Here is a 26,439-nt window from a genome sequence, read left to right as displayed (position 1 = left end):
CTGCTGTCCTTCCCTGAGGAGAACACCACAGCTGCGCTCAGCACAGCAGGCAACAGCCACTGGTTTCACCCAACTTACATGCTGGCCCCCACTGCACCTGGCAGCTCCCTTATTGGCAGTTGTGCAGTTCTGAGGCTGGCTACCAACTCAAGAGGATTTTCTTTTTTTAAAAACTTTTATTTAAAAAATTCTAATTAGCATGCATCAAAGGGTTTTCACTGCGATAGGTCATAAGTTTGCACAGTAACTTTGAGCAAGTTCACCTTCCTACTGTGTTCCCTTCTCCCTTCTCCCTCTGATTTAATGAATTGACGTCTATTTGTTGTAGAAAGGGACTTTTTAACAGCACCACTGATGTATACAATACTTAAAAAAATTATAATCACCACCCTGTCGTTTTCCCTTCTCCTTCACTCCCACTCCCAAACCAGTCTCATCAAGTTCTTTCTCCCTTTTAAAAAGTGGTGGGTTTCGTTATTCTGAGGTCTTAGATAAATAAGTAAAGTGCTTTTTTCTGCCTTTCCCTTTCCCTCCAGACAGCCTCCTTTATACACTCATGTTACCATTGTTGTTTTTATGTGTGTATGTGTGTGCATGCACTTTGTATCAGATTTGGGGCTTGAACTCAGGACTGGGCACTGTCTCTGAGCTTCTTTTGCTCAGGGTTAGCACTCTATTACTTGAGCCACAGCTCCACTTCTGGCTTTTTCTGTTTATGTGGTACTGAGGAATTAAACCCAGGGCTTTATGTATGCTAGGTAAGCACTCTACCACTAAGCCACATTCCTAGCCAAAATCTGTTAGACTCTTGTATTCAACAAACAGCAAAAAAAAAAGCCATAAATAGAGCTATGGCTCGAGTGATAGAGTGCCAGCCTTGAGTGAAAAAACTAGGGACCAACACCCAGGCCCCGAGTTTAAGCCCAGTATCAGCATTATGTGTATATGTGTCTATGCATGAGTGTGTTTGTGTGGGTGTATATGTAATCTATTCAACACACTGTGCCTGTTTTTGCAGTCTGCACCTCTAGTCCTTGAGAGCTTTCTGGTTCATACTCTGCCATTGGCTGCTGCCTGTTACTTGTAGTCTTATTTTTTCCATGACTTTTACTGTGGTTTGCATTATGAACCTACACTTGTTCGAGTTGTATTAATGGGGATGCCTTAATGTCCAGGAGAGCTGGGAAAGCTGCTGCCCAGAGCTGCTTTATGTTTTAGGCTTGTGGTGTTTCCAGGGCTACCAGCTGTGAATTCATATGGATTTAACAGTTTATTCTTTTTTTGTTTTCTGCAGAGCTGTGATCTGAATGAATGACTATGTCGGTCAGGCTTTTTTTTTCAATCCCTCTACAAGAAGCCTCTACAAGAATCCACTATAATTGAAATTCTAGGCTTCTAGAACCTGCTATTTTCTGCATTTAACCTCCTTCCTTTTTACTTGTCAGTGATGCTTTCCTCCTCCTCCTCCTCCTCCTCCTCCTTATTATTATCATCAGTAATGGGACTTGAACTCAGGGTTTGGGTGCTGTCCCTTACCTCTTTTTTTTTTTTTTTTGCCAGTCCTGGGCTTGAGCTCAGGGCCTGAGCACTGTCCTTGGACTTTCTCAAGGCTAGAGCTCTACCACTTGAGCCTCAGCACTACTTCTGGCTTTTTTCTATGTATGTGGTACTGAGGAATCGAACCCGGGTCTCCGTGCCTGCTAGGCAAGCACTTTAACCACTAGGCCAAACTCCCGGCCCCTGTCCCTTACCTCTTATCACCACAATTTTCTTTTGCATTCCAGGTTAATGCTGATGTCTTTGTACAATGTGAGCATCAATTCCAAAGGCTTGAAATACATCAGTGAGAGCCCTGGATTCATCCCTTTGCTGTGGTGGCTTCTGAGTGGTAAGGAGTAATGTGCTGTACCCTGCAAAGGCGCTGAAAGATTAGAAAAGGGAACTGACCTCTCTAGATGTTTACTCTTTAAAAACTGACCTTGAGCCATGTGCTGGTGGCCCATATCTGTAATCCTGCTATTCAGGAAGCTGAGATCTGCAGATAGTGGTTTGAAACAAGCCCAGGAAACTCTTTTTTTTTTTTTTTTTTTTTGCCAGTCTTGGGCTTGAGTTCAGGGCCTGAGCACTGTCCTTGGACTTTCTCAAGGCTAGAGCTCTACCACTTGAGCCTCAGCACCACTTCCAGCTTTTTTCTATGCATGTGGTACCGAGGAATTGAACCCAGGTCTTTGTGCATGCTAGGCAAGCACTCTACCACTAGGCCAAACTCCTGGCCCTAGCCCAGGAAACTCTTGCTTCCAATAAACTACTCAGAAAAAGCCAGAAGTAGCAGTATGGTCCAAATAATAGAACACTAGCCTTGACCAAAAGTAACTCAGGGAGAGCACCTACACGCACCAGGATGACTAAAGAAAACCAAAAACCAAAAGGAAAACTGAACTCAAGCTCTAGAATATTCATTGCATGCTTAATGGTTCTTATCCTGTTTCTTGGGTATTACTTTCAACTGAGTTGTGGTTCGTGGTGGGTTATGACAAGAGGTTATCTCGTAAAACTCTTATCAACTCTCTCTAAAAGGGAAGTCCTGTTGTGAAATTTGGGCAAAAAGATAATGGGAAGATGCTACAGCTCTGAAGTTACACATGATATATGCATTTAAAAAAATAATACCCATCAGACTGGGCATGGTGGCTCATGTCTGTAATCGTAGCTACTCAGGAGGCTGAGGTCTGAGATCATGGTTCTAAGCCTGCTTGGACAGGAAAGCCTCCAGCTAACCACCAAAATGTCAGGAGTGGAGATGGTAGACTACCAACCTTGAGCAAAAAAAGTCGAGTAAGAACGTGAGACCCTGAGTGCACACACACACACACACACACAGCCACAGCAGGCTGGGGATGGAGTTGCAAGTCTGTAAGACCAGCTACTCAGGAGGTGGTAATTGGGAGCGAGACCTTCATCTTCTTAACAAGCTGGGAGTAGTGATGTATATTTATGGTTCCAGCTGTGGGGGAGGCCATGGGTGTCCAGATCACAGTCCAAGGCTGGTCCTAGGCAGAAAGCTCAAGATTCTGTCTGAAAAATAACTAAAGCAAAAAACAAAATGCTGCTTGTGGCAAATGCCAAGTCTTTAATCCAATTTTTAGTATTGACAAAAGTCAAAACAAACCCAAAATGTCTTTATTACCTTCTTTCCTGTTCACTCAATACCACCAACTTAGGGTTTTGTCCCTATGTCATCATAATTTAAAATAATGGCTATATATGTCATTCAGTATGCAAAAAGGGCTTTTTCTTGTTTCTTAAAATTCAAATTAATCTCTGTTTGGGGATTTAATTTATACTTGGTGTTGGAATACATACTTAGTCTCAGTTTTATGGGTTTAGGGAGCTCATGTTTAAACAATAAATTCTGATAGAAATATAATAAAGATTGTGACTACAGTTAAGATAATAGGGAACTCTCATCCCTCAAGGGTGCTTTGTGCTCTAAGGGCCTTTTCTCTTGCCTCCTGCTCCTTGATTTCCAGAGAGCCTCTTGCCATAGTTTAGTTTTGTTTTTTTTTTTGCCAGTCCTGGTGCTTGAACTCAAGGCCTGGCCACTGTCCTTAAGCTTATTTTGCTCAAGGCTAACATTTTACCTTTTGAGTCAGTCACAGTGCCACTTCCAACTTTTTCTATTTATGTGGTACTAAGGAATCGAACCCAGGGCTTCATGCATGCTAAGCCACATTCCTAGACGCTTATCCTCAATCAACAGCAAAAAAAGTCAGAAGTGGAGCTGTGGGCTCAAGTGGTAGAGTGCTTGCCTGGAGAAAGCTCAAAGACAGTACCCAGGTCCTGGGTTCAGGCCTTAGGACTAGAAAAAAAAGGCTGTTTCTTGTCAATGGGTGCTGAGAATTCTTGGTATATTCTAATATATACATCTTTTCCTAGGAGTGTGAACAAAAACATTCTCTTATTTCATGGCTTATTTTTTCATTCTCTGGTACATCTTCAAAGAGAAGCAATTCTAGATTGAGTTCAATTTATTGTCCAATTTTTCATTCTGCTTTATGAATCATGCTTTAGTGTAGAAATCTTTGCCTAAATTAAGATCACTAAGCTTTTTTTGTTTTTGTTTTTGTTTTGTTTTTGGTGCCAGTGAACTCAGAACCTTAAGCATTTGCTTGGCTTTTCATTCAAGCCTGGAACTTTATCACTTGATCTATATCTTCACTTCCACAAAGTTGTTGGTTTGTTTTTAAGGTAGTTTGAATATTTAAAATTTTATTGTTATTCTTAAGGAATTGTACAGAAAGGAGTTGCAGTTCCTTAAGTCAGTTAATGAGTGCAGTTCTTGGACAGTGTCATATCTTCTTTTGCTTTCTCCCAGTTTCCACACTGAGGCCTGCCCACACATGGTTCATTTTTCACATAGTATATATTAAATGCCCTGACTATATTTGTTCACCCTTCTTTCATTTCTTTTTTATTTTTTTTTATTTATTTTTTTGCCAGTTCTGGGCTTGAGCTCAGGGCCTGAGCACTGTCCTTGGACTTTCTCAAGGCTAGAGCTCTACCACTTGAGCCTCAGCACCACTTCCGGCTTTTTTCTATGTATGTGGTACCGAGGAATCGAACCCGGGTCTTCATGCATGCTAGGCAAGCACTTTAACCACTAGGCCAAACTCCCGGCCCCCCTTCTTTCATTTCTGTGCCCTTCACTTGTCTCCCCCCCCCGCAATCCAAGACATAAAACACCACCACTACCAATGACAGCAACAAGGATATTTCCTGGAATTTATTTTGATAAATAGTGTTCAGATGTTCAGAGGCATTATACCTTTGGATTCTTTCCTCAAAGTCTTCCTTTAGCCTGACAGTATGTGAGTGCCTAGAGCCCTGTGTAAATGATCATACCCAGTGGTATTTTAGATCTAGCTTCCACATAGGAGAGAAAAACATGCACTGTTGGTCTCTCTGACCTTGGTGTGCTCACTTAACATGATTTGTTCTAGGTTCATCTGTTTCCCTGAAAATGACATAATGTTCTTACTAATGGATGAGTAAAGTACTTTTGTATATATGTACCACAAGTTTTTGGTCCACGCTCTGTATTAGGATAACTGGGATGTTTCCATAACTTGGTGATTGGGACTAGTGCAGGAATGAACATGTATGCACAAGTATCTCTTTTTTTTTTTCCAGTCCTGGGCTTGAACTCAGGGCCTGAGCACTGTCCTTAGACTTTCTCAAGGCTAGAGCTCTACCACTTGAGCCACAGCACCACTTCTGGCTTTTTCTGTATATGTGGTACCGAGGAATCGAACCCAGGATTTCATGCATGCTAGACAAACACTCTACCACTAGGCCTCGCTCTGGCCCACAAGTGTCCTTACTATATCCTGACTTGAAGTGATCTGGATAGATGCCCAGGAATGGTATGGTTGAGTCCTAGGGAAGTTCTATGTTTTGGTTTTGAAGGATTTACCAAACCACCATCCAGAGTGGTTATACTAACTGGGCACTGTCCCTGAGCTAGCTCTTCATCTCAAGGCTACCACGCAACCGCTGAGCCACAACCCCACTTCCAGTTTTCTAGTGGTTAATTGGAGGTAAAAGTCTTATGGACTTTAGTGCCTGGGTTGGCTCTGGGTTTGATCCTCAGATTGCCACCTCCTGAGTAGCTAGGATTACAGGCGTGAGCCACTGTGCCCTGCCTAGGATTCTCTATTTTTAGTTTTTACTTTTTTTTTTTTTTTGCCAGTCCAGGGCTTGAGCTCAGGGCCTGAGCACTGTCCTTGGACTTTCTCAAGGCTAGAGCTCTACCACTTGAGCCTCAGCACCACTTCTGGCTTTTTTCTATGTATGTGGTACTGAAGAATAGAACCTGGGTCTTTGCGCATGCTAGGCAAGCTCTCTACCACTAGGCCAAACTCCTGGCCCTGGATTCTCTATTTTTAAAAACAGAATAGTAATATTTTAACTTATCAGAAGCCAGTGTTGTACTTGTCACATACTATACAGTAAAACTAAGCAAGAATAATCTGTGGCCAGATCTAAAAGTCCCTCATGTCGTCCATGAGTTCCCAAGATACCTGGTCTGGTGAGATGCATAATCCACTGGGAGGGGCACTTGCCGACTGAGGCTGGATTCCATTGGTGAAACTGTGGGCAGTGCGGCCATTATACTGCAGCTGGCCTACCTGTAGAGTTGCAAGTGGTCCTTCTGGTACACTTTGGTTTTATGCATCTTGGAGGACAGCTTCCCTGCTGGTGGTATGTTCAAGAGGTCCACTCACCTTGTGCCCAATATTATTTCATGGACTAATACCTCGTCCTGGATACCACAGCAGGTTCCAGAACCACCATAGACGGAACAGGCTGTTGGTGCTACCTCCTCTGGACTCTGCTTCAATTCTTGATGGTGGTCAATTTAACTGGGGTGGAATGAAATCTCTGTGCTGTTTTTTCTTTTTTTCTTTTTTTTTTTTGCCAGTCCTGGCCTTGAACTCAGGGCCTGAGCACTGTCCTTGGACTTTCTCAAGGCTAGAGCTCTACCACTTGAGCCTCAGCACCACTTCCGGCTTTTTTTTTTTTTTTAAATGTATGTGGTACCAAGGAATTGAACTCAGGTCTTCATTCATGCTAGGCAAGCACTCTACCACTAGGCCAAACTCCCAGCCTCCGTGCTGTTTTGATCTGCATTTCCTTTATGGCCAGGGATATGAGCATTTCCTCATGTGTTTATTTGCCATGCGTACTCCTTCTTCTAGAAGTGTCTCCTAACAAATCAAGACACTTGATTTGTTAGTTTCAGAGGGGTTAGTTTTCTGAGTTTTTTTTTGTGTATTTTGGATATTAGGCCTTTGTCAGATATATTACTGGTAGAAATCTCTCCTTCTAGCTTAGTAACTATGTCCTTTGAGGATGTAATTCCATTTGTTAAGTCTCTCTCCTATTTTCTTTGCCCCAGGACTCTTCAAAAAGTTTCAGCCTGTGCCTATGAGTTCTAGTGCTTCTCTTATTCCCTCCTGGAGTAATTTCAAAGTTTCAGGTCTGACACTGAGGTCTTTGGTCAATTCTGAGTTGATATTGCTGCTTGATGACAAATGGGATTCCAATTTTTGTTTTCAATGCATGGATTTCCAGTTTTCCCAATACCAATTATTGAAGAGGCTTTTTCCAGTGTATACATTTGGCTCCCTTGATAAGTATTTGGCTTATTTCTGATTCTTCTTGTCTATTGCATTAATCTTTGGGTCCATTTTTTTTGCCAGTACCAGGCTTTTTGTTATTCATTTTGTTATTATATCTCTGTAGTAGAATTTGATGTCTAGGGGCCAGGAACTTGGCCTAGTGGTTAAAGTGCTTGCCTAGCATGCATGAAGACCCGGGTTCAATTCCTTGGTACCACATATATAGAAAAAGCTGGAAGTGGTGCTGAGGCTCAAGTGGTAGAGCTCTAGCCTTGAGAAAGTCCAAGGACAGTGCTCAGGCCCTGAGCTCAAGCCCAGGACTGGCAAAAAAAAAAAAAGAAAAAAGAAAAAAAAAAGAAGAATTTGATGTCTAGGTTTGTGATACCACCAGCATTGCTTTTTTTTCCCTTTTTTTGCCTAAAATTGCTTTGGCTATTTGCCAAATTCATATGAATTTTTTGATTGTTTTCTCTATCTTGGTGAAGAATTTGTAGATTCCAAAGTTTTTAAAATTTTTTTCTTTTTTTATTAAAGAATTTATTAACATTGATTTTTACATCATATTTCAAATGACGTATTTAACAAAGAAGTATTCAAAAGGGAATCTATATATACAATCACTGGCAGTTAGAGTTTAGGACATAATTAAAATTAAGCTGAGGGTTTGTATGTCATAGATACATATGTCTTAGATACGTGTTTTCTTCTGATAGTTTTGTACTTTTTCATGTAATATGACCTGTTTCAAGTTAATAATTGTGTAAGGGGATGGTCTCTTTTTTTTTTGCCAGACCTGGGCCTTGAACTCAAGGCCTGAGCACTGTCCTTGGACTTTCTCAAGGCTAGAGCTCTACCACTTGAGCTACAGCACCACTTCTGGCTTTTCTATGTATGTGATACCAAGGAATCGAACCTGGGTCTTCATGCATGCTAGGCAAGCACTCTACCACTAGGCCAAACTCCTGGCATCTTTTGAATTCTTTTGTGGCTAGGTGTTGGTAGCTTATTCCTGTAATCCTAGCTTCTACGGAGGCTGAGATTTGAAGATTGTGGTTTGAAGTCAGCCTCAGCAGAAAAGTCCCTGTGAAGTTCTTATTTCGAATAAACTACTCAAAAAAGCCAGAAGTAGTGCTGTGGCTCAAGTGGCTCAAGTAGAGTGCTAGCCTTGAGTACAAAGATGCTCAAGGACAGTGCCTAGGTCTGTCCTGAGTTCAAGCCATAGGACAAGCAAAAAAAAAGAAAAAAATTCTTTTGTGTAAGACTGTTTGGCTGCCTCAACAGGGTCCACTTGCAGACTTATCCAGAGAGCTGTCTTTTCTGAGGTGCTGAGAATCAACAATAATAAACACAGGGCCGGGTTTAGACTCTGCTTTATTCAACTGGTCAGTCTGGGTTGTTTTGTCAGTATCATTAAGTTTAATGAAACCTAATAGTTTTGTAATAAGTCTTAAGTCTCTTCAAAGTTGTTTTGGCTATTTCTAAGCCCTTTGCCTTTCCATATGTATTTGAGAATGAGCTTGTTAGTTTCTGCCAAAAAATTTTTTCTGGAACTTATTTTTTTTTTTTTGTGGGTCATGGAGCTTGAGCTTGGCCTGGCCGTGGTCAGGTCTTCAGCTCAAGGCCACCATCCTACCCTTGAGCCAAGCCCCACTTCCTGTTTTCTAGAGGTTCTTTGGAGTGTCAGGTCCTTTTGTGCCGGGGCTGGCTTTGAGCCTTGATCCTCAGATCTCAGCCTCCTGTAGCTAGGATGACAGGCGTGAGCCACTGTGCTTAGAGAACAAATCTTGAGGAGACAAAGTAGTTAGCACAAGGTAGCAGCAGCTACCTTACACCACTGACAACATTCATCAGGCGGTGACTTAGGGCTGGCAGCTCTGGTGTGGAGGTAACCATTTCATTGTTGTGTAGGCCAGGCTTTCCTTGGTTTTAGGCTGGGCTTTGCTTAGCTTTGCAGAGAGTGGCCCTGAAACAGTGTGCTGACGGCGTGGGGTGCTGCAGCCAGTGATCCTTCAGCAGCCTCTGTGAGTCTTTGCTTTCTCATGAAAAGAAGAGCTTAGGGGCTGGGATGTAGCTCAGTGGAACGCGCTTGCCTAGGAAGTGCAACGTCCTGGGTTCCATCCCCAGTGCCAAAAAAGATACAGTTAAAAAAAATACAGTTAAAAAAAAAAAACAACAAAAAAGGAAGCGCGTAGGCCAAATATTTTCTGGCCTTTTCTAGCTGTGCTATTCCAGAAATGTTCCTAGGTGAGTAGAAACCACAAGTTTCACCTTAGGTAACTCTATTGATGGCACATATCCAATGTAAGTTCCTCACTCTCATCAGAGTGCTCTTGATGTGGGTAGATTTTCTGCCAAAAGCTTGGGTCACAGACGGTGTGAAATAGTTGTTAAGGTATGTTAATATACCATTTTGGTTCTGTCCCTGGAGACAGTTTCTGGCTATTTTTTTTTTTGTCAGTCATGGGGCTTGAACTCTGGGCCTGGGTGCTGTAACTGAGCTCTTCAGCTCAAGGATTTGGCCTTACCCTTGAGCCATAGCCCCACTTCCCATTTTCTAGTGATTAATTGGAGATAAGAGTCTCAGACTTTAGTGCCCAGGCTGACTTTGAACCTCAATCCTCAGTTCTCAGCTTCCTGAGTAGGTAGGATTATAGGCAATGAACCATCATGCCCAGCTGTTTCTGGCTCTTTGAACACAGCAAGCACAGTTCATATCCTGCAGGTCTGTGCAAGGCCACATCACTTGGTATCTTTAGAACCATCTGTTCTGAAGTCAGACTAAACAAAGTTTACTCAGAGTAGTCGAAGGTATTTAACTACTGTTATATATGGAATTACTTCATGTTTGCTTCAGCTTTGGATGGTGTTTTATTTGAAAATGAAAATAAAGCCATAAAAGAGAGTATCAAGACTCTCTATCCATACAGAGAAGGGACTAAAGAGGAGTCCCTGAATGGGCGTTTGAAGTTGCTTTGTTTTGGGCAGTACTGTCGATGGAACTTGGGTCCTCAGGTAGGTTAGGCAAACACTCTATCACTGAGTTATATCTCTATCCATGGTGCGTTTTAGAAAGCTGAATATACATTTTGTTGTAGAGTAGGAAAATACCAGCAAAAGTAGTTCACTGTAAAGGTGTGTGCTACTTGGTGATAGTGGTACTCTTTTCAGAATCCAGGGTACATGACTGCTTAAGATCAGAAGAAGATTTAAAACCTGGATTTAAACTTGCCTACTTCTTTGCCTTTGCTTTAGGTAATAGATCTAGTTTGTACTCTGAGCCCCATACTTAGTTTGCTTGGCTGATGCTCTACCACTTGAGCCATAATACCCTTTTGCTTAGTATTTGGCTTTGAAACTGCAGTCCTTCAGATTGCAGCCTCTTGAATAGCTTAGGGTTTCAAGTATGGGTCTCTCTGATGTCCTATCTATTTTTTTTTTATTTTGGTGCTAGTCGTGGGGCTTGAACTCAGGGCCTGAGTGCTCTCACTGAGATTGGTACTTTACCATCTGAGCCACTGCTTTATTTCCAGCTTTTCTCTTCCTTCTTTCCTTCCTTCCTTCCTTCCTTCCTTCCTTCCTTCCTTCCTTCCTTCCTTTCTCTCTCACTTCCTCTCCCTCTCCTTTCTCTCTCTCTCTCTTCCTTCCTTCCCTCCCTCCCTCCCTCTCTTTCTTTTCTTTTTCTTCTCCTCTTCTTTTTCTTTTTGGTAGGTGATGAGGATAAGAATCTCATGAACCTCTCAGTCTGGATTCAAACTACAGTCCTCAGATCTTAGCCTCCTGAGTAGCTAGGATTGCAGATATGAGCCACTGGCACCAGACCCCAGTCTAATTTTTGTATGATCTAGGGAAAAACCTTAGTCATCATTTCCCATTTTATCAATATTTATTGTTACAAAATAGATGTATTTGAACACTAGCTTTAGACTCAGTAGACCCAGATTTGAATTGAAGCTATAATATTTGGAAATTTAATTAAGCCAAGTTTTCTGATCTACAAAGTGGGAATTTCTAACTCAAATGTCTTCATACCTAGTGTGGTAGGCATTAATTAAACAGGTGCTACTTTCCCCTTTTATTTCTTATCTAAATATCTTGTGCTGTGATGGATCTTGCTTTGATCTTGCTTGCTGGTGGGCACAACTTATCTCTAAGTGTCCCGATGCCTCTGATCTAGAAGAAATGACTGGTGCTGGCAGTCTCAACCCTGCCTAGATTATCGCATTCCTTCCATCCTCCACTGGATTTTACTTCCCTTTCTTTTCTTCATCTACATGGCTTGCTTTTGCCTAGGCGTGGTCCAGATTCTTCACATTCCTCTTAAGCCACAAAACTGGCATTAGAACTCCAGCAGATAACTGCTGAGAACAGAGTGTTTGGGATGCTGAGCACAGGTTATGTCACTGCTAATGAAACCTCATGTCCTTACCACACTTGTACCTGTCCAGTGCTGAGCTGAGCACACAGGCATTGATACCTCGTGTTAACATCTGTCTGGCTTTTCTGGAATACTCTTTTAGACTTACGTGGTCAGGCTCTCTCTCATGTTCCAGACTCATGGATCCTTCTCTGATCCATCCATGTGGACATCTAATATATTTTTGTGGCCAGTGGGAAGTGCTACCCACAGCCTTCCCAGACTCATCTGATTACAGCTCCCTTTTTGATTTTCCAGGCCGTAAAATCCCTCTAGTCATTCTCGACTGTTTTCCCCCCAGTCTTTCACACTCATACCGAATATGTTAGGTCTGACTGAGGGCTCTGCTTTCAAAGCACCCAAGATCACATCACTAGCTGTCATTCCTGCTCCTTTTTCTGAGCCACCAGCATCTCACAGGAGAATACAATGCCCTTCAGTCTACGAACTGGGGCCAGGAGTCTGGCTCTCCTCACTGAACAGTCCCGAGGACTGGGTAAGCTGCAAAAAAAGAAGAAGAAGAGGAGGAAGAAGAAGAAAAGAGTTTTATATGCTCTTTTGAGTTAAAAAACAAATTATACCTTAGAACACAAAAGCCAAGTGAAAGTGGAAGGACTAAGTCTGAAACAGAATTTCTGATCCCTTTGTTGCCCAGATGGTCTCAAAATCACAGTCCTCCTGAGTGCTTCACTTCCTGAGTGCTAGAATTACAGGTAGCACAGCCACCTGCTTAAACTTGGCCTTGACTTTTGTGGCTCATGGGGCTCAAGTCCTACTCCAGACGGTAGCCCAATAGAGAATGCCCAGCAGTGCGGAGCAGCGTGCGTGGGTAAGCTGAAGACATCAGCCACTGCTGGAATCTTCAGAACAGCGATTTATTTTGACCTTTGGCTCTAGAAACCAGGTACTGGAATGATTTTCATGTAGTTTTAGTTCAGCCCACCTAGGTGGCTCCTGGGATGGATAATTTTATGCATCAACTTGACTAGACCACAAGGCGTCCAGACATTGGTCAAACATTCCCTTTTGAGGATGTTTCAGAGGGAAATGAACTTTGGGATCTGTAGATTAAAGCATATGCCCTCCCTGGTGTGACTAGTATTTGCCCTGATGGTTGAAGGCCCGAGTGGAACAGAAAGGATGGGTGAGAAGGAACTCCTGGGCTACTTTGGCTGGAATATGGTCTTTTCCTGCCTTAAGACACAAACAGAAACATCCACTCTTGAGCCTTGAGCTTGAGAGTTTCCAGACTGGAACCAGACATCAGACCTTCATGTTGCTGACCATTGATCTTGTGGGACTTCTCAGATTCTCTAACTTGTGAGCCATCCCTTACAGAAAATAGTTTTATCTTTCTCTTCATCTGTCAGTTCATCTATTTGTCTCTCCTTATGTCCTTGTGTTTCTCTGGAGAACCTTGACTAATACAGTCCCCATTAAGAGGAAACCACAAATCCTCTCAAGTGTTTTAAACATTCCTAGACACATAATTTTCCAAGATCAGAGATCACATCATAAAGTCTCAAAAAGTACTGTGAACAGGTTTGCCCTGTCAGACCTACAGAAGGTTTAAAGATGAGAATTAGTAAGCCAACATGCCATCCAGCAGATATAATGTACTTAAAGACATAACATGGGGCTGGGGTTGTAGCTTAGTGGCAAAGCAAGTGCCTAGTATCAACACTGCAAAAATGAAATGAATGGAAAAGTCCGTAACGGAATTAACATGTGACTGAAGGGAGGTTATAAAATAACCCAGTGGACCTGAAAGAAGATCACATAACGTTTCTAGAAATTAACATTATAATTAGTTGCAGCTATAAATTTACTGGACTGTTTTTTTCTTTTTCTTTTCTTTTTTTTTTTTCTGGATGTGGGACTTGAACTCTGGGCCTAGGAGTTGTCCCCAAGCTCTTCAGCTCAAAGCTACCACCTTATCCCTTGAGCCACAGCACCACTTGCAGTTTTCTAGTGGTTAATTGGAGGTAAGAGTCTCATGGTCTTTAGTTCCTGGGCTGGCTTTGAACCTCAATCCTAGGATCTCAGCCTCCTGAGTAGGCAGAATTGTAGGCATGAGCCACTGCGCCAGGATACTGGACTAATTTAATAGCAGATTGTACATTTTTTTTTTTTTTTGCCAGTCCTGGCCTTGAGCTCAGGGCCTGAACACTGTCCTTGGACTTTCTCAAGGCTTGAGCTCTACCACTTGAGCCTCAGCACCACTTCTGGCTTTTTTCTATGTATGTGGTACTCACAAATCGAACCTGGGTCTTTGTGCATGCTAGGCAAGCACTCTACCACTAGGCCAAACTCCCAGCCCTAGACTGTACATTTTTGAATAGATAATTGAATGGATAGATCTGCAGAAATTATTCAGAATGAAGCAAAGAGAAAGTTGGAAAATATGAGCAAGTAAGATACGCAGAGAGAAGACAAAGACCTTAACTTTCAGTGAATTAGTGTTCTAGAAACTGAAGAGAGAAAGAATAGCTCAGAAACAACATTGGAGAGATAAAGCTGAAGGAATTTTCCAAATTGGTGAAAGAACCCACCCCTAGTTTGAGGTGTCATCTCGTTATAAGCAGAGTTCGTGAGCCAGGTGTGTGGTGCATACCTCTAACCCAGCACTGGGAGGCTGAGGTAGGAGGATCGGGAGCCCAGCCCCACCACAAATCAAAAGACGAGGACAAAAGACAACAAGAGCTGAGCTGCAAATGAAGTAATAGCTTTAAGACAATCGAGTGAGCAGAATCATACAAAAAGCCTCTGTGCTAGCCAGCTTTGTGTCACTGTGACAAAATACCCGAGAATACCAACCCAGAGAAGGAAAGGCTTATTTGTGTTCAGTTCAAGGTTTCAGTGGTGCTTTGGGCCTGGGACAGCATACAGGGGCATCAGGACAGGAGCTCATGGAAGCAGGGGGAAGCAGGAAGGGGTTCAAGACACATCCCCAGTGACTTTACCTCCTCCCAGTAGACCCCACTTCCCAGCGGTTCACCACATCCCAGAGCACCACAGGCTGCGGGTCAGCTTCAGCCTTGGGGGCCACTTCCCAACTCCCATTGCAGCTTCAGTACTCTAAATTAGACCATGAGAGTGCTTGTAGGTGGATGCTTGATTGAGTTTTGTCTAGTGTTTTTATGAGCAGGGCTTTCACCTCAGGAAATAACTCTTGTTTCTAGACTGGCCTGGCATTTTCTCACCCATCTAGATGTCACTCCAGGCCTTCACAGGGTTGATTCCTGAAGAAGCTCTAATTCTAACCAGAAACACCATCTGTCTTTCTCAGATCCAGACGCAGAGGTGTGTCTCCATGTTCTGCGGCTCATCCAGTCTGTGGTTCTGGAACCAGAAGTCTTCTCCAAGTCAGCCTCTGAGTTCCGGAACTCTCTACCTCTGCAGCGCATCTTGGCCATGTCAAAAAGCCGCAACCCCCACCTGCAGACAGCGGCCCAGGAGCTCCTGGATGACCTCCGCTCCCTGGAGCGCAATGAGTAGGTGCACTTAGTCACCAAGGTGTGGTGACGTGCCAGTGTCCCAGTCCTCCCCAGGTTCCTGCCATCCCCACGTGCTGTGCCACATGCTGTTAGAGGGCCCACAGTGTGGCTGACTGACCAGAGGTGGGCCTGAGGGGATCGGTATCCCACAGCGTGCTCTCTGCAAAGCTACGCACACAGTGGGGGGTTTAATCTTGCCAGAATGGGGAGTGAGACAAGAATCTGTTCTCTGGAAAAGCTGTGCCAGAACTCCCGGGGAGAGGGTTTTCTCAGAGCAGTACCTCACCATAAAGGTGGGGGATCAGATCACCATGGGCTGGGACCAGCGTTTTTCCACATGTGTTTCTCTGAAAAACAACTCACTCATTCTCCAGTAATTAGAATGAATGCCCTTATTATGCAGGTTTACCTTTATAACCTTTTGGAGATCCTGTGATTTCATATGACGTTAGATATTTTAGCTGTTTGTTTTTGGGGCCTCTATTTTTGAATAAAAAAAGAGTCAGCATATTAAAACCATTATATTCTGAAATGTAAGTTTGATGTTAGGAAATTTATTCCCTTTGTGTAATTGGTTGACAAAACAGTCTGTGGGCTTAGATGTCCCATTTTTCTCATCCCATAGCTTGTTTTACACCAGTGGCAGAGACCAAAGAAAAGGTCTAGATTCACACGAAACTAACAGAGTAGACAAGTAGTAAGAAGGTAAGCATCCCAGAAAGCTGTAAATGTGGTATGGATGGTGGCTCACACCTGCAATCCAGCCTTTTGAGGGGCAGTGGTTGAGAGGATTGCATTTTTGAGGCCAGCCTGAATAAACAGGTAGTGAGGCCTCGTCAGAACCAACCATCTGGGAGTGGTGTCTACATCTGTAATCCAAGCTAGGAGAGCAGAAATAGGTAGGAGAGTGGAAGTCCAGGTACATATGTGAAGGTCTTATCCAAAAAATAAAACTAGGAGGATGAAGGTGTGGTTCAAGTGGTAAAACATCTGCCTAGCAAGTTTGCAGGATCCTGGGTCCAAACCCCAGTACTACTATTAAAAATTTAAAAGAAAAAAGCAAGGTTGTAAATGTGCCCACAACACTGGTTCTTATTGGTCTGCCACTGTACACTGCTGGGACATGCATGTGCATGGAAAAGGTTCATCAGTACTTTGGCAGACATAATAATTTTCTACGAAACCATGGAGTTTGAAGTTTGCTCTGACTGGAAGTTTACTTCCATGTATAGAAGAAATGTCTCAGGGCTTCTCTGAGGGTGGAGAGTGGGTAAAGATCCTGATGATGTGGGTGGTTCAGAACAGGCCTCACAGCCTGCAGAACAGTGTGCTAACCCACTGACAGGTCCTAAGTACTTCTCTCCTACAGGGGCTGTGTCTTCACAAGCTTATCTTTAAGACTGGTGGCTGTCTTTCTGCTCTGAGAGTATGAACATTTAAATTTGGCTTCGTGTGATAAGTTAGCATGCTTTGAATGACTGGTTCACATTACAAAATGAAAACTTCTTTCTTGTCAATCATGGGGCTCGAACGCAGGGCCTGGGCACTGTCCTTGAGCTCTTTGCTCAAGGGTAGCACTCTACCACTTTGAGCCCCAGTGCCATGTCCAGTTTCTGGACTTTCCTCAGATTTCATCCTCCTGAGTAGCTAAAATTACAGGCATATGCAACTCATGCCTGGCCAAAAAATTTTTTTTTCTTTGTCAGTCATGGGGCTTTGAACTCTAGGCCTCGGTGCTGTCCCAGAGTTGTTCAGCTCAAGGAGCCACAATGTGACTTCTGGTTTTCAGGTGGTTACTTGGAGACAAGAGTCTCATACTTTCCTGCCTTGGCTGGCTTTGAACTGTGATCCTCAGATCTCAGCCTCCTGAAATAGCTTGATTATAGGTATGAGCCACCAGTGCCTGGCTCCAAAAACTTGGTATTTGTGATTCTTTTTAAGTTTTTAAAATGATAAGGTGGGCCTAATATTAAAAAAATACTATTTTAAGTATAAAATTAAATGGCATTAAATATATTTAGTGTTCCATAACACTATAACATAACAGAATATACAATTTTTTCCTCATCTCCAAGTGCAATTCTCATTCCCAAAATGCTTTCCCTCCAGACCCTTGGTATCCTTATTTTGTTTTTCGTATAGATTTGACTCTTATAGGCTCTCTATTTTTTTTTTGTTGGTCGTGGGGCTTGAACTCTGAGATTGGGCACTGTCCTTGAGCTCTTCAGCTCAAGGCTAGCACTCTATCACTTAAGCTAAGGCACCACTTCTGGTTTTCTAGTGGCTAATTAGAAATAAGAATCCCATGGAGTTTCATGCCCAGGCTGGCTTTGAACTATGATCCTCAGATCTCAGCCTCCTGAGTAGCTCAGATTACAAGAGTGAGCCATCAGTGCCCATTTAGGCACTTCTTTTTTTAAAATATTTTTAATTGTAATTAATAAAAGGGTTACATGATATTTGCCAGATAGAAGGTGCATTAATTCACATATATTGATACCCTTTCACATGTCTTGGTCCCCATTACCCTCCCCTACACCCCACCCCCCCAGGCACTTCTTATGAGTAGAATGAGATAGCATATGTCCTTCTGGATCTGACCTGTTTTGCTTACATAATGTCCCCAAGGTTGGTGCATGTTTTTAGCAGAACTGTAACATATTATATTTACCCATTCTTTTATGGATGGGCATTTGGGCTTGTTCTGCTCTTTGGCTACTAGTGAATGACTCTGCCCAGATTATATGTGTTAGTTTGAATTTCTTCTTTCAGTGTTTTGGGGTACCTTCCTTGGAATGAAATGGCCAGATCGTATGGTAACTCTACTTTTAACTTTTTGTTGACCTGTCCAAGTTCCATAGCAGCTGCATGATTTTCTATTTCCAGCAGCTGAATATTCAAGGGCTCCAGTTTCTTTATCTCACTATCTCATTTATTGACAAAACCACTGATAACAAATGCTAAGTGCTATCTTCTTGAGGCTCTGGTTTTCATTTGCTTAGTGACAATGAGGTTGACCATTTTAAAAAGGTTTTTGTTGGACATTTAGATGTCTTCTTTGGAGAAAAGTCTGTTGGGAATCTTTGCCTGTTTCTGAATGGGGTTGTGTTGCTCTGTTGCAGTTCTTCACAGGCTCTGGATGCCTTATCATATATGTGATCTACAATGCTTCCTCTCATTCTGTTTGTTGTATCTTCCTGATTAACAGTGCCTTTTGATATGGCAGATCATCTTGATTGTGAACTGGTCCAGTTTATCTTTTCAGATGTTGTCTGTGTGTTTGGTGCCATATCCAAGATAATATCAACAAACCAGTGACCAAGAGATTTTCTCCTTGTTGACTGCTGTTTCACACACTGAGGATTAGTTTTTGTTTGTGTGTTTTGGGATGAGATCTGATGGTGCTGCCCAAGTTGTTTTCAGAATCCTGGATTCCTCCACCTCCTGATTAGCTAGGAATACGTACACATGTTACGTACACATGTCCCTAGGCCTGGCTTATGTAAACCTTGGATTATGTTATTATCTAGGGTCCAGCCTTATTCTTTTGTATGTGAATATCAAGTTTTCCATTTGCTAGGTTTCAGGGCCCAGAGAGCTGGAAGAGAAGTGAAGGCCCAGAGCTGTGTGTGTGTGTGTGTGTGTGTGTGTGTGTGTGTGTGTGTGTGTGTGTGTGTGTGTGTGTGTGTGCAGGCAGCATGGACTCTTGGGGAAGTGGGGAGGAGTAGATAGATGTGCTATAGGTATACTTGTGAAAATGTTTCTAGGATTATTTGGTGGGGGAACTGTGTGCCTCATAAAGTGGCAGAAGGCCACGACTCCATACCTGATTGAAGTTACCTTAACATGCCTCTTCCAGGGAGAGTGGCATGCACGTGTGTAGTTGTAGAGACTGTTGTCATCTGTCCTCCTGCCCCAGGAAAGTACATCCTCAGGGTTGCCCCCCAGTTGCTTCCACCAGCTGCCACGCTCCTCTTTGTGCCGCATACCTATTTTTCCTTTAAAATAGAAATTGCCATATACACTTTCTGAGAATTCATGGGTCGAGCCTCTCGAGCTCTGTACTTGAGAACCACATTTGCTGAACTTTTGTGGTGTAGTACAGGGCCAGGTCTACCAAGGCATTTTTGGATGGCAAGCAATGAGGATGCAGAAGCACTGGTGACGGGGATTTGACCCACATCTGCCCCTTTCTGTGGTGACTTGCTCTCAACTGGTGTCATCTGCTTGTTTCTGGGCCTTGTCCATGTCTCCAGCTTTCAGACCATGGTTCCCTGCTCCTTGGTGTCTACAGTTGTACCAATGAGGAAAATCAGGGGAAGTAGTCACTTATCATGGATATGCTTGAAGTATGAATAGATGGGTTTCTCTGTCTCTGCATGTCTGTGCATCTCTGTGTGTGTTTATGTACATGTCTGTGCCTGTGTGTACCTATCTACATGTGCCTATCTATAGTTATGTCTCTGTGTGCAGGTGTGTATAGATTCCCATAGCGTCCTAACATGCCAGACACACCTATCTTTACTCCTTTCCTAGTCTCATGAAGGCTTATCAAGGATTTCTCTACAAATAAGAAAACCTGAGCCTTTCCATTTAGGTTTCTCTCCAGAGTGGAAGGGAAGTACAGAGTTTGAGGACCGAGTGTGCTGGGAAAGGAAGGCTCTGAGGGCTGTGCTTTGGTGTTTTAAGTGAGAGCTGGGCCATTAGCACCTAGCAGGGGTGTGGTCCAACATGCACTGCATGGTATATGGAGCCCAGGGTAAGTTTTCTGGGGACGGGGAGGTCCTGGCCCTAGTTGTGTGGGGGTAGTGCTAGGGTTCAGGTGAGCCTCTCCCCTCCCGCCTCTCCTCATCATTGCCCTGGGTCTGACAGGCTGGAGGGCACTGTGGCTACAGCATTCCATGGGCCTAGGAAATGCAGGATACCCTGAGGTGTCCATGTGGCTAAATGTCCCAGGCCATATTATTAGTATAACTCTTTTTTGGCAGCAGACCAAGGTGCCTGACATTTGATCAGGCACAGAGGCTATGACAGGTGACCAAGGCGCTGTCTGAGCCCTTTACAACTCAGCTCACAGACCTCTGACCAAAGCCCTAGACAGCACAACCTGCACTGCCGCCTACACCGTTCCTGGCTATCTCACCACCCAAAGCCCATTCCTCCATCTCCTTTTTTATTGATGTGAGAATCCCATTCCTGCAGGTTGCCAGACAAAATGCTATGTTCAGAGTCAAGGAGCAGGAATCTTAGGGAAATGAGGAAACCCTGGGCCGAGGGTGCAGGATTGTGGTGCGAGGTCTCTGAGACTCTCACACATACACTCACCAGCTCTGTTTTCCTGCACACCCCATCTGTTCTTAGCTTGAAAGATTCAGAACAAGGAACAAAGCTGCCTGTACTCGAGGGGTTACTGATACTGTTGTCTTGTCTCACAGGAAGCCTGACCGGGGTCCTGCCTATCCTCAATTAGTCACACTCGGTTCTAGGCCAAGTTGTCTGGTCTTGGCATCAGTCTCTGGTCCTGGAGGGCACCAGAGGGGTTTGACAGCCCACATGGAGGCTGCAGCTGGTATCTTTCTCCTGTAAATTGCAATCTCTGCCCTTATTCAGCACTCACTTCCTTATTTCAGGTCCTTCCAGAACGTTCTGACCTGGGGCATGTCTTATACAGTTTCAGAAAGCAGCCTTCACCTGAGTGGGAAATGAAGAGTGCTTATGCTGGAGGAGGGCTCGGTCTCCATCCAGAGATGGCTGTCAGGCCTGGGGACCTCCACCTCCTCTGTGTGTTTGTGGGTATGGACAGAATGCTGGCTCTTTTTTTTTTTGCCAGTCCTGGGCTTGAGCTCAGGGCCTGAGCTCTGTCCTTGGACTTTCTCAAGGCTAGAGCTCTACCACTTGAGCCTCAGCACCACTTCCGGCTTTTTTTTTTCCTATGTATGTGGTACCGAGGAATCGAACCCGGGTCTTCATGCATGCTAGGCAAGCACTTTAACCACTAGGCCAAACTCCCGGCCCCAGAATGCTGGCTCTTGCCAGCACTGGCCTGGGCTTCTCAGTCACACAGAGTAGCCTCACTACCAATTTGGAGAGGAAAGGAGAGGCAACATTTTGCTTCTGCCTTCCTAGGAGCTACAGATGGAACATGCCAAGAAAAACAAAGTTCAAGTTATTGCTCTTTACCAATAGGTATATATACTTCTTGGAGGGATTGATTGCCTCTCTTGCCCCTCCATGAACAATGCACTGTGTGAAACAGCGGAATCTTTTTCCAGGCTCTCTAGTCTGCTAGCAGCCTGTCCACAGCCATAGCTGTCCTCAGTCACTCAGCTTGAGGCGGTCTTTTCAGAGGTGGAATACAGCCAGCTCTGTATTGACGCATGTCTGGAAGCCCCATGGGGAGAGAATGCATACAGGATCAGAGAATGGGTGGTGTGTTTGCACCTCTCACAGAGCAGCAGAAAACCATGTTCCAGTGGCTCTGGTTACAGTAGGGTATTCCTTCTCAGGTATGATGGCTTTTCTCAGTTCTCAGAGCTGCAGGACGGAAAAGGCAGGGCTGTATCCAGGAACTGAGGTGGGAAGTCCTAGACTAATTGATTTCCCTCCTTACCTTGGAATGTGTCACATGTTTTCCCCCTCTGGTTCCTATTAACATCCATCTGCATGTCCTTGGCACCTTGAGCATGAGGTTGGCGAGAAGCAGGACTACAGCCAGAGATCCAGATGTGCTCGTCAACAGCACACACAGAGTTCAGGTGGAGTTGAGTAGACAAGTCCACACCAGAGCCATTCTCTTGGTCCTGGGCCAGACCCCAAAGATTCAACATCAGAATTCTAGGGGCTGGGAATAACACAGTCACCAGAATCTAAGCTGATGTTTCCTGAACGTGTAGTATGTATATACGATGTAGTATGTATATAGAATGTAGTACCCGCATCACTTAGGTGGCCTCATGGATCCTCACCAGAGCTCCTAGAAAACACTATTGTCTCCCAGGACAGTCCAGAGTCAACTTACAGAAGGAGTGAGCAGGGATTGTCCTTCATTTGGGCTGGGGCAGTGCACAGAGGAGGAGAAGAGGTCCTCTGGCAGGAAAGGGTTCTAGCAGCAGCGTAGAATTGACTCTGAATTGGATTCTGAAGGACACAGGACAGAAGCTGGATATGGAAGAGGATTGGTGGGGAAAGGTAGCATGTGCCAGCTTGGGTTGTCACTGCTGGGGCCATCAAGGCCTCACTGGACCGTAGTCTTACCTCTGCAGACTCTGGAGCTGCCACATACTGCCTGTAGTAAATGTTGCTGACTTCCACTGAGGCCCCTTTCCAGGGCAGAGTTCTTGGGGGAGGAATTAAGAGCCTCACTGTGACTCCTTGTTCAGGAGTGCTGACTTGGCACCTGGCCTTGTTCTGCAGTGGGTGGTTTTTCTGTTTGGTCCCTACCTTTTAGGACGATTGACATACATTTGTTATGGATGGGCAACCTGCTCTGGTGAGGTTGCATTCTTGGCAAGGTTTGGACATCCAATGTGGATGACTCATACTCGGGGGAAGAACTGTGTGTTCTTGAGTCACTGGACCAGAAAAACAAGAGGAGTGAGGTCACAGAGAGCTCCAGCTTCACAAACTCAAGGCTGCCCAAGCCATCTTCCCAGCCCCTGCCTGTTGTGTTAGCAGGGCCATGGCACCCAGTCAGGGCGGCATGGCAGAGGACACACCAGCCTATGGCCACTGCCATGGGTTCTACTTCAAGGCAGTAAAACTGGCCTGAGCACTTCCTGTCCATGAGGCCAGTGGAAAGGGTATGGGCAGTCTCACCCCGTGTGCGAGAGAGGCCAGCTGACTGGTGATGGGGAGGCCCTTTCAGGAGAGGTGGGCAGGGCCAGCAGCAGCCTGGGGGACCGAAACACCATCTTGTCTCGGGAGGCTCAGCCTTGCAACATAAGGCTAGAACACTCGATGTCTACTGATGGGCCCTTTCCTGGAGACTGGAGGCGGGCTCTGCACCCCTAGCTCCAGAGACCAAGCACATGACTAGCTTTCCTAAAAAGACTTTCCTCTAGGACTGGATCCTCCTCAGGACACAGAGGGCCAGATCAGTCTCCACCTCCACGTCCGCTTAGTACTTGTGCTTTGTCTCCAGGCTCGATTGTAGCCCCATCTATGTTGGTGACGGTTCACGGTACTTCTTACCTGTGTGCCTAACCCATTGCCTGCATGCCTGCCTTCCTTTCTTTTTCTTTTTTTAAAAAATTTTTTTGCCAGTCCTGGGGCCTGGGCACTGTCCCTGAGCTTCTTTTGCTCAAGGCTAGCATTCTGCCACTTGAGCCACAGTGCCACCTCTGGCCTTTTCTGTATATGTGATAGATACTGAAGAATTGAACCCAGGGCTTTATGCATGGGAGGCAAACACCCTACCACTAAGCCACCTCCTTTCCATCCCTTGGCCATCATTTGCCATTCAGAAGCCAGCTAGTTAAAAGTAGAATATACCAGACCATATCATGTTACATTATTTAAAATTCCTCTGACTTCCAGTGTGCAAAGCCTGCTGTTCAAGTGTCCTAGACTTACCTGTTTTCTTTCACCTGTAACCTGTCTTCTTATACTCACTGAGGTTAGGCTGGAGGATCCTGGAAAGGCTTGGGGGCAGCTGGAGGTGGCTGTCACGAAGGGCTGGACTGGACTCATGGGCCAGGCAGTCTGGAGAGAGTCAGAGGAACATGGTAGAGCACTGGGGACACACTAAGGGCCTCTGTGGTATGTAAACATGTATGTCTTACATCCTGTGTGACTTGTATGTTTACAGAAAGCACAACCCCCCGAGTGTATGCAGGTATGTATGCACGTTTGCGTGGATTGGAATTCACAGGGAAAGAGAGCTTTGTCTTCCTAGGGCCCTGCCTTCCTAGAGCCTGCTCTTCAGGTACACTGTGGCATGGTCTCTGGAGAGAAGCCTGTGTCTGTATGCAGGAGATGCTGAGCCAAGGCACTGGGTCTGTGCACATGGCCGAATGGAGGCTCCTCATATACCTAACTGAGGTTTCTCTTTGTGGTTTCAGTTATTTGACACTGTGTCTGGAAACCTGGACTAGCCCTGGTGGTCCTTCCAGGTCACCATGGCCTAATCCCCCTCAGAAAGACTCCCTCAGGTATCCTCTGCCTGTCTTTTTTCTACATTTTTCTTATTAATTAACTCCAGGACCCACCCCAGCAAGCTGGCAACAGACCTGGACCTCTGTCCACCAATGCCTAGGAAAGGCCTGGAAAGCTCTCTGGAAAGCTTTGCTGAGTTAGAGAGTAAGTCTTGCATAGAGGCTGCTTCCTTGTCAGCCTGCTCTTCAGTGGCTGATCTGGCAGCTGAATTGTGTCTGGGGACAGCTGTTATGTCTTGGGGACACTGGGCAGCTTACATCCACATGCACCCCATCATCCCCACTCATGCTTTCCACATACCACACCCCACTTTGCACCCTTCAGCCTCCCATGTCCCCTCACCCCCATCTGCCTGCCTCTTGCCCCTTACCTCACACATCGCTGTCTTAATACCCTTCCGCTCACATTGGCTTCCCTCTCAGTTCCCTTTACTTCTTTGGGTGTCCCTGTCCTGGAGCTGTCCCCAAAGTGCCCATGCCCAGCCCCCGTGTGAGCTCATGAAGGCATTCCACACTTCCCAGGCCTGCATCAGGCACAGAGAAGCCTAGGCCCTGTACACATGGAGGCTGATGATGCCTGAAACCTGATATGGGTTGCCTGGGAACTAAGAGGCTAAGAGCCCGGGAGTAGACTTCCTTCTTTCTCAAGAAAGCCTCAGGGGTACTTGACGCTTTGTAAAGGCGCACCAGGTGTTTGAGGCCTTGCGACATCTCCTGGAACCGGCTCATTGGCCAGGTTCCCATTTGGAGGTGGTGACTGATCAATAGGCTTCTGTGGCTTGGCCATGACAATAGCCAAGGCTGACTTCCTCCCCTGACCCCCACCTCCTTTCCATCCCTTGGCCATCATTTGCCGTTCAGAAGCCAGCTAGTTAAAAGTAGACTACACCAGACCATATCACGTCACATTGCTTAAAATTCCTCTGACTCGCAGTGTGCAAAGCCTGCTGTTCAAGTTCTAGACTCACCTGTTAGGTACAGGCTGACACAGTCCTTGCTAATTGTTTGAGGCTTGCTTGCTTGCTTGCTTGCTTTCTTCCTATTGTATCTTATTGTCAGGATAATGTATAGAGGGATTACAGTTACCTTTATCAGGTAATGGGTACATTACTTCTCAAACCTTGATACCCCTTCTCATGTTTTTGATCCCTTTTTCCTCACCTCCCCAATCATCTTGTTTTCTTCCTTTCCTTCCCTATTTCAAGTGAACGTATATACAATATACCAGGTAACAAAATCAGATACAGTAACCACATGAAATTATAAGTGGAAAAAAAAAGAGAAAAGAAATAACTTTACATAATACATTAAGAGCAACAATCAGAGCGCTGGCAGCATAGCCTAGTGTAGAGTGCTCGCCTAGCACGCACAAAGCCCTGGGTTTAATTCCTCAGTACCACATACACAGAAAAAGTCAGAAGTGATGCTGTGCCCCAAGTGGCAGAGCATTAACCTTGAGCAAAAGTGTTCAAGGACAGTGCCCAGGCTCTGAGTTCAGGTGCCAGGACTAGCAAAAAAATAACAAAAAACAATCACAAAGGTAAATTGAGGTTTACATCTTGCCTGTGCCCCACATGTAGAATGATGCTTGACACAGGTGGACAGGCGGTAAAACCTGACAGAGGAATGATGAATGAGGTGTTCTTGGGGTGGGGGGTACGCGTTATGTGAGCAGGTACCCAGTGACTGCTGCCCAGTTGGGGTGGTCACTTAATGACCAAAGACACCCTCGCCCATCAGTCCCTGAAACTCCCTGCCTGAGGTGAGGTGGAGAAGTGGGTAGGAGCTAAAGGTGGAAGATTCCTCTGGCCTGAATATGCACTGTGGTTAAGCCAGTCTCTTGGCCTGAACCAAATCTGCCCTAACTGCTCTCTGGCTATTGGGAACCTGACTCTAGCCACATACATTTTCTGTCCTGACATTTTACACTCACCTTGGAGACTTCGAGAAAAAGGCCAGTACAGAATCCCTCTGTGGACAGCTGGACCCTGGGACTCTCCTCTGTACTGGGAAGCCTGAAGGTGTCTGTGTTGTGTCTCTTCTGGCCTCACCATGGCCTGGCTTGGTGTCTGGTTCCCATAGGAAGCTAGCCTCGGGCTGGCCAGTGTCTTCTGGCCTGTGTCCACCACTAGATTCTTGTGATGTTAAGATACAGCACACAGTTCACTCCAGAGAGAGATGAGCCTGGAAGGCCT

At 44.9% G+C, this 26,439-nt stretch overlaps 1 protein-coding gene across 2 annotated transcripts in view; it reads left to right on the top strand.

The window, feature by feature from the left end:
* Hsf2bp (heat shock transcription factor 2 binding protein) overlaps positions 1 to 15,629 on the top strand; it is a 54,065-nt gene extending 38,436 nt beyond the window's left edge. For both annotated transcript variants that reach the window (XM_090349875.1, XM_090349866.1), the window contains exons 8-9: positions 1,785 to 1,888; positions 14,885 to 15,629. In XM_090349875.1, the coding sequence (XP_090206001.1) occupies positions 1,785 to 1,888; positions 14,885 to 15,093 (313 nt within the window). In that variant the 3' untranslated portion in view covers positions 15,094 to 15,629. The remainder of the gene's footprint in view (positions 1 to 1,784; positions 1,889 to 14,884) is intronic.
* Positions 15,630 to 26,439: the final 10,810 nt, after the last annotated feature.

This window comes from Megascapheus bottae, chromosome 1, assembly GCF_031878675.1.
Source record: "Megascapheus bottae isolate mThoBot1 chromosome 1, mThoBot2.hap1, whole genome shotgun sequence".
Classification (NCBI taxonomy): domain Eukaryota; kingdom Metazoa; phylum Chordata; class Mammalia; order Rodentia; family Geomyidae; genus Megascapheus; species Megascapheus bottae.
Note: the sequence above shows the minus strand (reverse complement) of the source record. Positions and strands in the feature narration are given on the sequence as shown.